Source organism: Gorilla gorilla, chromosome 5 (genome assembly GCF_029281585.2).
Source record: "Gorilla gorilla gorilla isolate KB3781 chromosome 5, NHGRI_mGorGor1-v2.1_pri, whole genome shotgun sequence".
NCBI classification, from domain to species: Eukaryota; Metazoa; Chordata; class Mammalia; order Primates; family Hominidae; genus Gorilla; species Gorilla gorilla.
This window is the reverse complement of record NC_073229.2, coordinates 159175801-159192453: the sequence shown is the minus strand read 5'-3', so window position 1 is coordinate 159192453 and position 16653 is coordinate 159175801. Positions and strand designations below refer to the sequence as shown.

At 34.2% G+C, this 16653-nt stretch overlaps 1 protein-coding gene across 3 annotated transcripts in view; it reads left to right on the top strand.

Annotated features, from left to right (window-relative positions):
* The window catches only part of HBS1L (HBS1 like translational GTPase), a 91867-nt gene that overhangs the window by 59898 nt on the left and 15316 nt on the right, over positions 1-16653 (top strand). For all 3 annotated transcript variants that reach the window (XM_031012325.2, XM_055391057.2, XM_063707882.1), the window contains 6 exons: positions 1408-1525; positions 7511-7657; positions 9703-9777; positions 10413-10530; positions 11188-11256; positions 14033-14137. In XM_031012325.2, the coding sequence (XP_030868185.2) occupies positions 1408-1525; positions 7511-7657; positions 9703-9777; positions 10413-10530; positions 11188-11256; positions 14033-14137 (632 nt within the window). The remainder of the gene's footprint in view (positions 1-1407; positions 1526-7510; positions 7658-9702; positions 9778-10412; positions 10531-11187; positions 11257-14032; positions 14138-16653) is intronic.

Here is a 16653-nt window from a genome sequence, read left to right as displayed (position 1 = left end):
TATTTGTAAATCCCCTGGTCTTCTCAGATACTGAAGAACAGAAATTAGTAAATTGAGTGACATTTCATATCCTTAGGGTTACAAATTGAAATCAGAGCTGTGTCAGCAGAGTATACCCAGGTCAGTCTAGGGAGGATGTCAGAATAAGTCTTAGTTCACCATTACTCTGAAGGTGTCTGTGGTCCCTAGAGTATTTGGGAATTATTAAAGAGAATTAAGCGTCACTTTAGCAAACTAGGATGGCCCATGCTTTCAGATTAAACTAAAATGGCTTGACTAAGGAGACCTACAGTTACTTTATTGCTAGGGCAAACCTATAGTTCATTATTCTAATTGTTGTACTCTTTTGGTAGTAAAAGGGAGTATTATTATTCCTTACTTTGGGTGATTCTGGGGCAAACCTAGTTTATTGCCACATGATTTCCCTGTTTAAATTCCTGAGGCCTAGAATGACTGAGTGCCCTTGTAGACCTTCCTTGGGCCTTCTTATACAGGTTAAGCATCCCTAATCTGAAAATATGAAATTTGAAATGCTCCAAAATCTGAAACTTTTTGAGTGCTGACGTGACATCACAAGTGAAACATTCTACATCTGATCTCATGTGACAGGTCACACAAAATGACTGAAAATGTTGCATAAGATTCCCTTCAGGCTATGTGTATAATGTGTATATGAAACAAAGAAATTTTGTGTTTAGATGTGGGTCCCATCCCCAAGATATCTCATTTTGTATATGCAAATATTCCAAATCTGAAAAAGTCTGTAATTTGAAAAGCTTCTAGTCGCAAGCATTTCACTAATCTGAATCTACATTTTTGTGGCTGAAAAAAGGCACTATGTTGGTCTCCAAGAAGAATTAAATAGGATACAAAGCAATCTGCTGTTCATCTATCTCTGTTTTTTAAAAATTAGGCATCTGCTTTGATATCTTATGTTTTCTAAATATGTAGCATACTAACCAGCCTTGCAAATTAAGTTTCATAAGCTCATTTCTATAATTAGTGAAGCATAAGCATAGAACGTGAAGAAAATTACCTCTCGGTCGTGGTAATTTTTCATTTATCTTTTCTCATATGCAGTATTTTCCCCCCATTTAGAGTTGTCCCCATGTATCTTTCTTCACAATTTACACTATTTCTTACAAAACAAATAAGATAATAGGGCATAACTATCATTTTTATTGAGCTCTTACTTTGTCCTCCATTTTGTGTTAAAACCATATGGATGCACTTCTATTATAGCAGAAATTCCAGCCCTGATTGATAATTTAATTATTCAAAAATAATAGTCTATAAAAACAATTTCCATTTTTACCTAAGAATGTAGATGGTCATGTAGACTATTATTAATTTACTCTATAGCACTATTTATATCGTACATTCTAACCATGTTATGTTTTGTTTAAGGGGAGTAACCATGGATGTTGGTATGACAAAGTTTGAAACCACAACCAAAGTTATTACATTAATGGATGCTCCAGGCCATAAGGACTTCATTCCAAATATGATTACAGGAGCAGCCCAGGTAACTGCTGTTTTCTTCACTATAGTGTGCTGATTGTACTTTACATAAAATTTTCTGATGCTGAGGTTACAATTCTAGGATTTTGACTTTTAAAATATTTTAAAATTAAAAATTTTAACCTTTATAAAGCTTGAACAAAAAGAGCAATGTTGTATTTTTCATGATCTTTTTACCTGTACTTTGTAAAACCTTTTAAAATTTCTTACAAAGAAACAAAATGTATAAAAGCTATGAGTTTCTTTATCGTAAAAGTAATGGTAAAGGACTTGATGAGTATAGCTTCATATTTCCTTTATTGATAAGTTGGCCTGAGTATTTCAAAATCTGCCTTATGTCTTTCAATATATTCAAGTCCTATATCTTTTTAAAGATCTTGTTTATGCAGAAATAATGAAGCTTGGGTATTTTCACCCAGTGGTTTATTTACTTTCTTTATAATATTAAAAAAGCATTGCAATTTGTAAATTACATGATTCTTAATAAGAATACTGCAAAAAATCAAATATAATTTGCATTCATACTTCCCTTAATGATAAGGAAATATTCTGAGAAGTGAGTTGTTAGGCAGTTTCATCATTTGTGAACATATTTGAGTTTACTTACACAAATCTGGATGGTAACATCTTTTATACACCTAGGCTACATGGAACCTATAGTTCCAAGGCAACAAACATGTATAACATATTACTGTATTGAATACTGTAAGCAGTTGTAGCACAGTGGTAAATATTTGTGTATCTAAACTGATCTAAGCATATTATAGAAAAGGTACGTAAAAATAGGGCATAAAAGATAAAAAATGGTACACCTGTATAGGGCACTTACCATGAATGGAGCTCGCAGGACTGGAAGTTGCTCTGGGTGATTCGGTGAGTGAATGGTGAGTGAATGTGAAGGCCTAGGACATGACTGTATGCTTTACAAACACTGTACACTCAGGGGACACTACATTTATTTAAAAATATGTTTTTCTTTAATAGTAAATTAAGCTTAGCTTACTGTAGCTTTTTTTACTTTATAAACGTTTAAATTTTTTTTAACTTTCTGACTCTCTTATAATAACACTTAGCTTAAAGCACAAACATGTTGTACAGCTGTACGAAAATATTTTCTTTCTGTATAGTCTTATTCCATAAGCTTTTTTTAATATATATTTTTTACTTTTTAAACTTTTTTTGGTGAAAAACAAAGACACAAATACGCACATTAGCCTAGGCCTACACAGGATCAGGATCATCAGAAGTGAAAAATAGTAAGTACATAAACCACTATCATAATTAGCATTATAAAGTACTATACATAATTGCATATGCTATATTCTTTTATACAATTGGCAGTGCAGTAGATTTGTTTATACCAGTATCATCACAGATACATGAGTAACGCATGGTGCTATGACATTATGGCGACTATGACATCACCAGGCAATGGGAGTTTTTCAGCTCCATTATAATCTTATGGGACCACCATCACGTATGCGGTCCATGGTTGACCAAAACGTCATTATGCTGTGCATCACCGTAACTTTAAATGATTAAAGCAATGAAAATAGCACTGCATATATAGGACATTGATTTCTTTCATAATGGATGATTACTGGAAAACATGAAGAGTTAAAATAACTTGACTCTGTTACATGGCAAAAACATGACTTCAAGCAATTAACCGTTTTCTGGGATCTACTCATTAAAAGATTAATTTTTTGAGACAGAGTCTCACTCTGTAGCCTAGGCTGGAGTGCAGTGGCACAGTCACCAGTCACTGCATCCACAACTTCCCGGGCTCAAGGGATCCTCTCACCCCAGCCTCCTGAGTAGCTGGGACTGCAGGCATGTGCCACCATGCCTGGCTAATTTTTTAGTTTTTTGTAAAGATGGGATCTCACTGTATTGCCCATGCTGGTCTTGAAATCCTGGGCTCAAGCAATCCCCACCTCAGCCTCCTAAAGTGTTGGGATTACAGGCGTGAGCCACTGTGCCCGGCCAAAAAGAGAATTTTGACATGAACATTTGTTAACCAAAAAGGATATTGTATGAATACATTATAATATATTTGAAGATAAGAATTTTTTGATACTATTTTAGAAAGTTGACATGTAATTTTAGAATATTAATTCAAGATTCATGGACTGAATGTGATAAAAGATTGAAATAAAGTAATTATCGCTATTAATTGAGTACCTAATATGGACCAGATACTGTATTAGGTATTATATGCATTTAGTTTAATATAATCTTTATAACAACTCTAGGAAGTGTATATTATCACCATTTTAAATTAGTATACAGTCATTCCTCCATGTGCATGGATTTTGCATTTACGGATTCAGTCAACTGTGGATTGGAAATATTTGGGGGGGAAAAATTCCACAAAGTTCCAAAAAGCAAAATTTGAATTTGCCACACACTGAGTACTGTGTTGAATCCATGCAAAGGAAGTGATGTGTAGGCATTGTATTAGGTATTACACATAATCTAGAGATAATTTAAAGTGTGTAAGAGGAAGTGTGTAGGCTATATGCAAAGGCTGCCCTGTTTTGTATAAGGGACTTAAGCATTCATAAATTTTGGTATCCACGGGTGTTGGGAGGTCTGGAACCAATCCCTCACTGATACTTAGGGAAACTGTACTTCTCATTGCATTTACCAAAGAATACAATATAGTTTTGATTTCTCCTTATATGTGTATATGTATGTGTGTGTGTGTGTGTGTGTGTCTGTGAGTCTTTTTCTTTTTTTTTTCATTGATTACTTATTGAATACTGGCTGTGTAGCAAGCACTGGGGTAGCAGTGTGGGAATGCAGTGCCTACAAAGCACTGATAGTTTAATGGGCGAGACAAACACCAGAAGCAGTTGTAGTAAAAAATGCTTCTGAATTCTAGGACCTTAGAGTCCACAGTTATTATAAAGATCATTTATTCCAGGCCAGGTGTGGAGGCTCATGCCTGTAATCCCAGCACTTTGGGAGGCTGAGGTGGGCAGATCGCTTCAACCCAGGAGTTCAAGACCAGCCTGGGCAACATGGCAAAACCCTGTCTCTACTAACAATACAAAAAATTAGCTGAGTGTGGTGGCAGGTGCCTGTAGCCTCACTTACTCAGGAAACTGAAGTGGGAGAATCACCTGAGCTCAGGAAGTTGAGGCTGCAGTGAGCCGTGAGGGAAGGGAGTGAGACCCTGCCTCAAAAAACAAAAATCATTTATTTCAAACTCTTTATGGAATTATGGTGGGAAAGGATTTTAGAGATCATCTAATTGAATTCCATTATGTAACAAAGAAATAAAGAGACTCAAAGATGTTAAGTAACTTGCCGAGTGTGCAAAATATTGCAGTGGGCTTTGGGGACACAAGGAAGCATACAAGGCATGCTGCCTCACCTCAGGGAAATCACAGTATGGAAGACAAGATGTGAAGATGAAAGGCTAACAGTTGCACTGCAAGAACAGAGAAGATATACATTGTGGAGAGAGATCACTTTATTCTGCTTGATCATCAGAGGCTTCCTTGAGAATGCGTAGTAGGCATTTGGACTCCCAAAGACAAGAGCTATTGCCTAGAAATAATATTAATAGAGAAATTTCCAAGTAATTTTTTGGAGATAGTAATAGGAAGATTAGGTAGAACATTTGTGGCGTTAGGTATCTTAATACCAATTCAATGAATTTCACATTTTAACCTAAGAAGGTAAATATAATTTTACAGTTATTATGAAAACCTAATGAGAAAAAGATTTTCAATTACTGAGCCTAGGACTTGGAAGTTCTGGTCTGGATGTTTTATATAAACTATATTTACTCCCTAGGGTTTCTGTGAAGTAAGTAAGTTGGTAACACAGAGAGGTTAGACAACTTGCCTGAGGTGTGGAGAACAGTTATTGACTACAAGTATGCATGAAAGAGCCAATTTTCAAATTGATTGCTTCAGTTTGTATGCTTATTCTTATCTAAGAATCCTTGATCAAAAGAGCTGGATCTCATTGAGGAAATTAATGTTCAGTTTTATAAAATATGAGGGATTGGAAGTGAAGATGGCACTTAAGAGTAGAGACAAAGCAGGAATATTTAGGTACGAGTAAAAGGAAACAGGAATAGTGTAAATTATCCCACCAAAGTGTATGGATAGTACTTCAATTTAAATTGTAATGTTCTGTTGTAAGAAAGTATCTGAGACATTCTTGACATATTTTATGACCATTTATTTTCCATTATGGTGAGGATTATATATTATATCTGAAATTCTTTAAAAACTGGAGAGCACAGAAATAAAGGGTCATTGGGGAAGCAACAAAGAAACAAGCTGTTGTGGACTCTGTTCTGACCAGAAAGCAGGAGAACTTAATGATGTGGATGGAATATAAGAGGACCCTAGAGAGAAAGTGATTATCATGTAACAGTCCGAGATAGCTAAAAAGGGGAATGCCAGGTGTAGTCTTTGTTTCCTGGATTTCAGAAAAGTGGATTTCTATGACAAACAGGTATGCATACAAAGCAAAAGCTGTAAAAGAGAAAATAAAAGTGTTCTTTAAAAAATGCCCCTACAGTGCATTGACAGAAATAATTGATAAGAATGAAAAGGAAGAACTTCTATGGTTGCACAAACTGTCTATTGCACATTTTAAAAGGCTGCATCCATATGATGCAAGTGGCATCCACCCAAAAGAATAGTGGGAACCTGTAAAGTTAGTTTCAATAAGGCTAACAAAAACTGAGCTAAGCTGAGGTTAGCTTTCTTCTTTTGTTGGGTGTGTAATTTGAGTCTGAAAGGAATGTCTTTCTATCTGATTCACAAGATGGTCCACACAGGTTAGAAAACTTTGTTATACAAGGCTTTTTTTTCAATAGCTGTAGAGGATGAATATGCTGCTTTTTGATAATTCATATATTTGCTGTTTTTCTTCATTATAAACAGTACTCTGATGAATATCTTTGTAGATCTATACTTATTTCTCTGGGATAAATTCCTAGAGGTGGAACTGATGGGAAGTAAAATATGTATAATTTTTAAGTTCTTGATACTTTTTGTGAAAACACCCCCTGGAAGGTGGTGCACCTACAGTCCCATGAGCAATATTTGAGGATGCGCTTCTCACCACATCCTTGCCTACAGCAAATAATTTTGTCTTTCAAATCTTTAACAATGTGATTTGTAAAAATGGGAGAGGGGGAATATGTCAATGTGTTTTTATTTTACTTTTAAAAAATTTTAGTTTCTACTGAATTTGAATTTTTTTCATGTTTGTTGACCATTTATATTTCTTTAGCAAATAGCTTGCTTGTATCCTTTAAAGCTATGTCTCCTTGCTTTGTTTTGGGTTTTTTTTTTTTTTTTTGGTAAAGATTCTATAGAGATTATAACTTTTACTTTATATGTTACAAATGTTTGTCCCTCCCTGTCTACTGTTTTTTGTTTTTTTGAGACAGAGTCTTGTTCTGTCACCTAGGCTGGAGTGTAGTGGGGCGATCTCGACTCACTGCAACCTCTGCCTCTCAGGTTCTAGTGATCCTCATACCTTAGCCTCCCAAGTAGCTGGGATACAGGTGTGCACCACCACACCTGGCTAATTTTTGTATTTTTTGCAGAGATGGGGTTTCACCATATTGGCCAGGCTGGTCTCGAGCTCCTGACCTCAGGTGATCTGCCTGCCTTGACCTCCCAAAGTGCTGGGATTATAGGCGTGAGCCACTGTGCCTGGTTGCTGTTTATTTATGTTTTAATTTTGTTTATATTTTTCCTCCTTTGCTTATATATTTTAATTGTTATATAATCAAGTGTGGACTTTTTTCTTGTTCTTTGTGTCATTATTTTTGGTGACTTTTATTTTAAAATTTTAATCCATCTTTGGGAGTCTTTTGTTTGATTTGCTTTGGTGGGGGTAGTTAGGGTCTTCCTTTAAAAATGTGACTAACATAATTAATTGAATAATGTGTCCTTTGAATTAAAATGCTGAAACATTATTTCTGGCTTCGATTATTTTTCTTCTTTAGGCGGATGTAGCTGTTTTAGTTGTAGATGCCAGCAGGGGAGAGTTTGAAGCTGGATTTGAGACTGGAGGACAAACACGAGAGCATGGACTCTTGGTCCGTTCTCTGGGAGTGACGCAGCTTGCAGTTGCAGTTAATAAAATGGATCAGGTATTTAAGGGCTTTGTGGAGATTTGTTTAAGATGCTAATTAAGATGTTATTCTGCTCGTATAGATGACTTAGATGTGACTAGTGTACATTTTATTAGTCGGTTGCCATGTTTTTAAAAATAAATTCTCTGTTCTCATCTTAAATAAATGAGGTGTTAGTAATTTTTAAGTAAGAAAATGTCTTCTTATTTTCAAAATTAATTTTTAAAACCTAAAAATTGTTTTAAATTATAAAATAATACATGTTTATTATAGTGGAATGAAAGTATAAAAATCAGAAATAAACCTATATTACCAATTCTCCTTCCCACCCAGAAACTTATAACATTTCATTTTGTATATTCATCCAATTTATTTTTATAGATAAGAATCTTTTTATTTACAAAATTGGGTTATCTGTTTTATCATCTGCTTTTTAAAAAATAATTTTCTTGTCTTATGCATGTTTCCAAGTAATTGATAATCCTTAGATAAAGAGGGTATTGTTTTTATGGCTGTATTCTAGTCTATTTTAAAGATGTAATTTATTAAACATTTACTTTTGAACATTTCCTGCATATGTATTTAGAAAATGGTTCATTCCATGGAAATTTCTGAGCGTAAGGGAATATACGTTTTAAGACTTGCTGAACCTGATTAAAATGCCTTTGAGCAAAATTCTAGTTATTTACTTCTGGCACATATGGTGTATTTACTTTCCTAAACTCTTATCGATACTGCTGTTATTACAAAATTGTTTTCCCAATTTATGTATAAAACATGATTCCTCTTTTTAAAAAAATTTACTCTTCTGTGAATGTTCATATTTAAATATGTTTTATATATTAACAATTTGTTTTTTCTTTTGGGAATTATTTATATAATTTCCTCATTTATGTAACTGTATTTTTCTTATTGGTTTGTAAACATACTTTATTTGTTAAAGATATTACCCCTCTATCCTCTCTTAGATATCTTTCCAATTTGTTACTTTACTTTTTGTTTATGGTATGTTTTGGACATATACTCAAATTTATAAATAGTTCCTTTTGACTTCTGCCTTTATGCCTAGGTATTTTCTTTCTTTCTTTTTTTTTTTTTTTTTTTGAGATGAGGATCTCACTCTGTTGCCCAGGCTAGAGTGCTGTGGTACCATCATAGCTTACTGCAGCCTAAATTCCTGGGCTCAAGCAGTCCTCCCATGCCAGTCTCCCTAGTAGCTGGGACTACAGGTGTGTGCCACCATGCCCTGCTAATTTTTAATTTTTTGGAGTGATAGTGTCTCACTGTGTTGCCCAGGCTGGACTGGAACTCCTGGCCTCAAGCTATCCTCCTGCCTCAGCCTCTCAGAGTGCTAGGATTACAGGTGTGGGTCACTGCACCCAGCCTGCTTAGGTATTTTCTTACCCTGCGATCTGATTCACCTACATTTGCTATTAGTTCCTTTATGGTATCATTATTACATGTACTTTTAATTTTTTCCTAGCATTTGACCATGAAAAATTTCAATATAAAGAAAAGCTGAAAAAATTTTACAGTAAACATCCATATTATACTAACTTATTAAGATTCTATCTCTTACTTGATCACTTGTTGGTTTCTCTATCTACTTCTTTATCCATCTATTAATCGATTCCTTTGGCATGCATTTCCATGTAAGTTGCAGACCCCTAAATACTGCAGTGGCATGTCGTTATCCAGAGTTCATATTATGTATACTTTTTTAGTCTATTTGGCTTGAGGGGAGTGCTGATAATTTTATTTTATTCTAACAGTTGGTCCAAGCAAAAGTGAGTAAAATATTCACTTTTTCCCCCCAAATTTGAAATCACTTTTAGCATATATAAAAAATTCTAAATGTATTGGAGACTATTTCTAGGCTTTCTGTTTTAGGAAGAATTACTTTTAGATCATATTATTAGCAAGGTCTGATATTCTGTGTTTTGATTTTAATAGATTTTATATTTATATTTTATATAGTCTTGATTATATTTCATTGCAGAAATTTAAATTTTATGTATCATGTTCTGAAGGATAGTTTTAAAAATAAATTGGATCTTTATCAGGTTAATTGGCAACAAGAAAGATTTCAAGAGATTACTGGAAAACTTGGGCACTTTCTTAAGCAAGCAGGTTTTAAGGTAAGATCATTTTAGATTTATTTGTTATTACTTTCCTTAAGTCATCTTACTGGTATGACAGGAAAAACTAATACTTTGATATTCTTATTAAATTTGTTTAATTCTCTTTGCTTTATTTTCTCTTGAGTATCATGTATATAATATATTCTTTGGATTATTTCAACTTAGAAAATTGCATATGTTTAATATTTGGGTTGCTTTATTTTCTCTTATCATGTATATAATATATTCTTTGGATTATTTCAACTTAGAAAATTGCATATGTTTAATATTTGGGTTGGTTTTTATGTAAGCAAAATACTTTTTTACCCTACCTATTAAATTAGATGGTATAGGTTTAGGGAGGTCATAGAGGAGTGTGGAAACTGATAGGGAAGAATTTGTCCAGCAAGCATCTGTAATATGCCTTTGTTACCAAATGCTTGAATGTTTTGGAATAAATTTGCAAGTTTCCCAGTCAAAAAGTTGAAAATTATTGGATCAGATAACTTTGGGGCTGTAGTTCTGTGATTTCTATTATGTTTTAAAAAGTACATTGTTGCTTTTGCAAACTTGGTGCAGTTATGGTAATGGTGAATCTTTTAATGTTTTAAAAAATGTTGTATTAAGTTTCATAAGTCAATCTTTTTTAATAGGAGAGTGATGTAGCTTTTATTCCTACAAGTGGTCTCAGTGGTGAAAATCTAATCACAAGATCTCAGTCAAGTGAACTCACAAAATGGTATAAAGGACTATGTTTATTAGAACAAATTGGTAAGTATACTGCCATTCTAGCTTTAATGCATTATAAACTTGGTATTAATTATTATTTAGAGTTCTTTATGGGAGATAGTCACACGTATGAAAAAGCGTAGGATTTGTAGTCAGAGGAACTAAGTTACCTGTTTTGTCATCATGTGCAATACTTAACCTGTCTAGTGCTCAGTTTTCCTCAGTTAATGAGGCTAGTGCCTGGTTTACATATCTTATAGACTGTTGTTAAAATTAAATGAGATTAACATTCATTTTATAAGCTGCAAACTATTACTTGGTTGAATGTCCCTTATCCGAAATGCTTGGGACCCAAAGTGTTTGGGGTCTAAAATTTTTTTTTTGGATTTTGGAATATTTACATTATACTTATTAGTTGAACAGCCCAAATTCAAAAATCTGAAGTCCAAAATGCTCCAACGAGCATTTCCTTTGAGCATTATATCAGTGCTCAAAAAGTTTCAGATTTTGGAGCATTTCAGATTTCAGAATTTTGGATTTGGGATGCTCAATGTGTATATTAGTGACAGTTAAGTTGCTATTAGTAATTATAAAAAGTAGTTATTTTCTGGGAGAAGTGGGATTATAATGAGTTTATTGAAGTGAGTCAAAAATTTAATTTTAAATTAAACCTTGCCTTTTGCAATTTCTTTTTTCCAGATTCCTTTAAGCCTCCCCAGCGATCTATTGACAAGCCTTTTAGATTATGTGTGTCTGATGTTTTCAAAGGTAAGTGCTACCTTTGCAGTGCTTCTTCAGTATAGCCCCTTTTCCCCATTCCCTCCTAACCTCCTTTCCTGGACTAAGTTATGACAGTATATTGCCTTCAGAGTCTCTCCTCTCCATGCCCAAGTAAGGATCACTGTCAGATTAATCTTAAAATGCACAGATTTAGTCACTTAGCTTCCCTGTCCAGGAAAACCTTCAGTTTACTCACCATTTCTCATCTTTCAAGCATAAGAAAACCTTGCCTTTTGTCTTTCTAACTTTATAGTTTTTTTTCTCCCATTAGATTCCTTTGGTTTTCAAATCCTTCAACCAAACTGGATTGTTTATTGTTTCTTAACCACACAGGATGTGTTTATTGCCACATGTCTACCCATGCTTCCCTGTTGTATTGTTCTTTCTCTTTACTTGTTCATTTCCTCCCCATCTGTAACAGTCTGGGTCCAGTTAGGAGTTAGATACCATACATAGGTGAAATGGGAAATGTAATATAAAGAATTAGTAACTATAATAAAAATGCAACTAAAAGATATACAGAAACTTTATAGATAGGGCTGAGGAAGGACCAACGTAGAAGAGGTTCAGAGCTTGCTGGAAGAGATGATGTATTAAATACCTAAGGATATATCTAACTTAATATGGGCAAGATCCTATATAGAAGACTATAAAATGGAAATACAATTTAAAAACTCAATAAATAAAAGGATATAAGATTTATTATTACAATAATAAAAACTGTAAGGATGTCATTTGTCCTCTAAATCTCCATTGTCACAGAGCCAGCAATGCAGAGTGAATCTGGAACTGAGCAGCAGTAAATTGGTAACTGGCGTGCTTACCTGCGCGCATGCCCTGACGCGTCCCTCTGTATTCTCTGTACCCTCTGTCATTGTGCTTTCATGCAGCATTATAATTTTTTCTATGCTGTCTGTTTATCCCACTTAGATTATGAACTCCTTGAAGGCAAGTACTATCTCTTCTTTATCTATATCTGCGGCCCTAGCCCAGTGCCTGGCACATAATACATTTAACACATGAATAAAAAAATGAATGAATGAAGGTGCTTTGAAAAAATCATGCAATGAAATCAAAATTTATCATTATCATTATTAGCTTCCAGTGTTCTAGTAATAGAGGAAATATGCTAATAGTTTCCAAGATGCCCATTGTTTATCAAGAATACAAGAGGTGGTTACTTTTCTTTGATTAAGTGTTTGCTGACTGTACTTTCTCACCTCCTGTTCCCCTTGCAGGCTGCTTCCTGGCTTCCGCCTACGCTGCTCTCCTGAGTGTGTTCCTCCTGAGGTCATGAAATGACCTCTTGGTTGCCAAAGTCAATATGCACTTTCAATTCTATCTTACTTGAATTTGGCATTGGTTCTGATGCTGGTAGCCACATCCACCTTGAAACTCCTCCCTTGGTTTCTGTGACCTGCTTTCTCCTGTTAACCTGTCTATTTCTCTGACCTCTCTGTCTCTGACCTCTCTATATCTTCTCTATGGGCTCCTCATTCTCTGTCTTTTAAACAGTGTTCTGCTGCCTCAGTCCTCTTCTTAGTCTTCAAGCTCCTTTTGAACTAACATCCATGAGTGTCTCTACCTTCTGCATCTTGATGCTTCCCAAATCTGTATCTCCAACCCAAACCTTTTCACTCATTCTCCACACACTTGTCTAAGCACTACTGGACATCTCTCCTGGGAGAGTGTTCTTTTAGGGGTACCATTCTCATGGAATGTGGTGTGATTGGTCCCCCTGGAATGCAACTTCTGCATGTGTGTGTCTCATAGACACTTCAGATTTACCAAGCCTAAAATGAATCTTGTCCTTAGTTTCATATCTCACAGTTGATGCATCTTCATCTCACATTTTCCCCTTTCTGTCATTAGTCTTCACTTTCCTTACCACTCCAAACTTGTTATTCCTTATTCCCAAATTCTTGAGTTTATTCCCTTTCTGTAGTAAGTTTGTGCATTTGTATCAGCCTCTACTCTAAGACAGAAATACCATCACCTTACTTCTCCCGTCACAATATTTACTGGCTTCCTATTACTTAACTGCAGGATGAAATTTAAACCCTAAGCGTGATTTATGAGACCCCTTTATTATTTCTCCCTTGCCTATCTCTGTTGCCTCCTGTCTTACCTTTTCTTCATTATTCTATATGGTCCCCTCCCCATGGCCCCCACAAGTGACACATGACTCTTAGCCCATCCCACATTTGGTTATGCCTTTGCCCACACAGTTTCCTGGGGCAGCAGTGTCTTCCTTTTTCTCCCTACCCATGCATACAAGCTACCTAATAAACACTTATTCCTTCTTCAGAGTGCCCAGATGTCTATTCTCACCGTCATGGATTCTTTGGTGCACCTTTCTGTTTCTATTGTATATTTTACATATTATTTGTCTCAGGACAATGTAATTGTTTCCATCTTTCTCTTCACTAGTATGATATCTTTAAGGGCAGGGACTTACATTTTTATTTTTTTTATCCCCAGAGTTTAGTATAATATCTGGTACTCACGTATTTATTATTTCTCAATAAATATTTGAGAAAGGAATGAACCTTTCTTTGGTAATATGAGTATTTTTATTTGCAAAAAAAAAAAGTAAAGTGTGGTATGCCATATTTAGTAGAGATGTTAATTCTGAAATGATTATTATTTAATGTCCATTGAACTACTAGTTTTATATGACTACTTGAGAACTAAGTATAGTTAACAGTATTAATCATCAGATAACATTGCTGTATGAACCATAAGATTTTGGTATGTTTTGCAGATCAAGGATCTGGATTTTGCATAACTGGTAAAATAGAAGCTGGTTATATCCAAACTGGTGACCGACTACTGGCAATGCCTCCTAATGAAACTTGTACCGTGAAAGGTATTTATCTGCAAGATGCTTTTGCTAAACAAGCCTTAAGTTGAGACAGCAGATTTTTAAAAAGTGGTTTAGTTACAACTCCAAAGTAAGTAACCTCTTACTGAAATTGTAACTGACTGTCAAAATGATACTGACTGTTGAAGATTAAAATGTGAAAACATTAAACGATTTTTTTCTGTTGTGATTGTGTCTGTATATATATGTACATATAACATTCTAACTGTAGTAGCATTCTATTTTTGACACAGATCTGAGAAGCCTGGTTAGGATTTAATCAGATATGTATAGATACCTCACAGATGTATTTGGAATAATATTCTGTAGCAGAAATTAAATCTAGTCCCAGCCTGACCCTAACTAGTCAGTGGCAAAGCAGCCTTCTACAGTCTGTTACTTTGAAATGTATGTTTCAGAATAACTATAAATTAACAGCTTTGATCATGTTTATGCCAAAAATATAGGTATATTTTATAGGAAGATATAAGTAACATTCAAATGGAGAAAAACCCAATGTTGAAAAGAGAAATTGAACTAGTTTAAATTGCCAGTCACTGTTTCTGCATATAGATCTAATATTTTTTTCATAATGACTGATAATTGTTTCTGTCTTCTAATACATACACACATATATATTTATGTATATGTATACATGTTATATGTTACTTGTACATGTATATTATTTTCCAAATTTTGACTAAAACTTTCTAATTCTATACCTCTTTTATTATGGCTTCCAACTAAGCCTCTGACTTCTGAAGATCTGTTTTATACTATAAAATAATATTATTTGTAACCATTTTAAGCTGAAGTATAACCTATTGGAAATGCAAAAATTTTTTAGATTTTAGTATTTTTCTCTCTGTTACTCTTAATTTATAGTTTATATCTAGAGTTGTACCTGACTAGTTTATCAATTTGAATGTGTATTTTTCTTGAATTCATATGCCCTCTTTAAAAGAAGATTTCTTGAAAAGTTTAAGAAATTAATATCTATTGAAGTTACATGGTTTAACCTATATTTAAAGATGAATAAGGGAATGAAAATCAGTTATTTCCATTTGACCTTTTTATTTGTGCCCACTAGAGATCATGAAATTTCTGTTTTGATAAAAAGTAATATGCACTTTAAAAATAGTGTCATTTTCTGTAGATCTGTTCATTGTGTGCAAGTACAGGTCTCTGCTTTTGTTTTTTAAAGTGACAAGAGCTATAATACTTTTGAAACACGATTTTTTTTAGTACGTTAATGATCTTTTTTGAGAACAAGAATTTTTTTATGATTAAGAGCCATAAATTAAAACCATGATCCTAACGTTATCACAGACCTTGAGATTGGCTCCCTTGTAACCTCTAAAATCCTTAGTCATCTCTGAAAGTCTCACATTCTTTACCCTCCTCTTCTCTGTACTTTCCACACAGAGAAACTCTAAAGTATTATCTTTTATCAGTGTTAAGAGAGAAGTCTTATCAGACGCCCCAGGGAAGAACCACCCTACTTCTTGAGATCCAGTCTTTTAACTCAACAGAGAGGTTCTCCTTCCTCCATTCTAACCTTACTGCTTTTGCTTGGTTTACTTGATTCTTGAATGCACTGTTCTGTCTAAACATTTTTAGGTACTACTGTGGCTCTTTAACCAGTACTGTCCCAAAAGAAAGACTTGACTGAATCTACTACCAACAAATAGAAATTCTAAATTACTTTTTTTTTACTTTATTAACATATCAAGCTCATAGAGTATTAAAAAAGAGCCTCTTTTTGTAATGTTTGTCCAATGAGAAAAGTTTTTTGATAAATGTCATATGTGGAACAGTGTAACATGATTGAGGGGAAGAAGAACCAGATAATATAATTGCCTTTGGAAAATTTTATACTGTTAATTGAACTTGTAGTATGAAACATCTACAAATGTTTAAGCCAAAGGCAATCTCTATTGTATGTAAATACCTAGCTTCTGTTTTTAATTCCATATTTCATAGCAAAATTCAGATATGGTCATTCTAAATTTACATGTTAAAACTAAGTCTAGTAAGTTGATATTTAACAAACATTCCTTAATACGATAATTGCTAACATGTTTGGGAGGAAGAATCTCTGATACCTGAAGAAAGTTATGCCTTCTTTTCTCAGATTAATGCAGATGTGCACATACGTGATATTTTGCATGAAACTCTAGATTGTCTCAGAGCTCTTAAAGTTAAATCCTTGAGCTCCCTAAAAGTCAGAAACTCTCCCTGCTGCATAGAAAATGAGTATTTTCAGAAAGATATGGGTGGATTATAATTTACTAAGAACATGTCAACGTGTCAATCAAGAACTATCCACAGTGGTTGGCCTACACATTCTCTTTGTCAAAAGGCCTACATTTCTATGGAAAGGAACTTAATCCATAAATGTATTCCATAAAATCAGAAAATATGGGATATATTTTAAAAGCCTTTCAGTAAGGTAGCTGAGTATTGCCCTTGGGAACTGCTCTCTCCGACTACCTTCAGGACTATGTCTAGGTAAATAGATG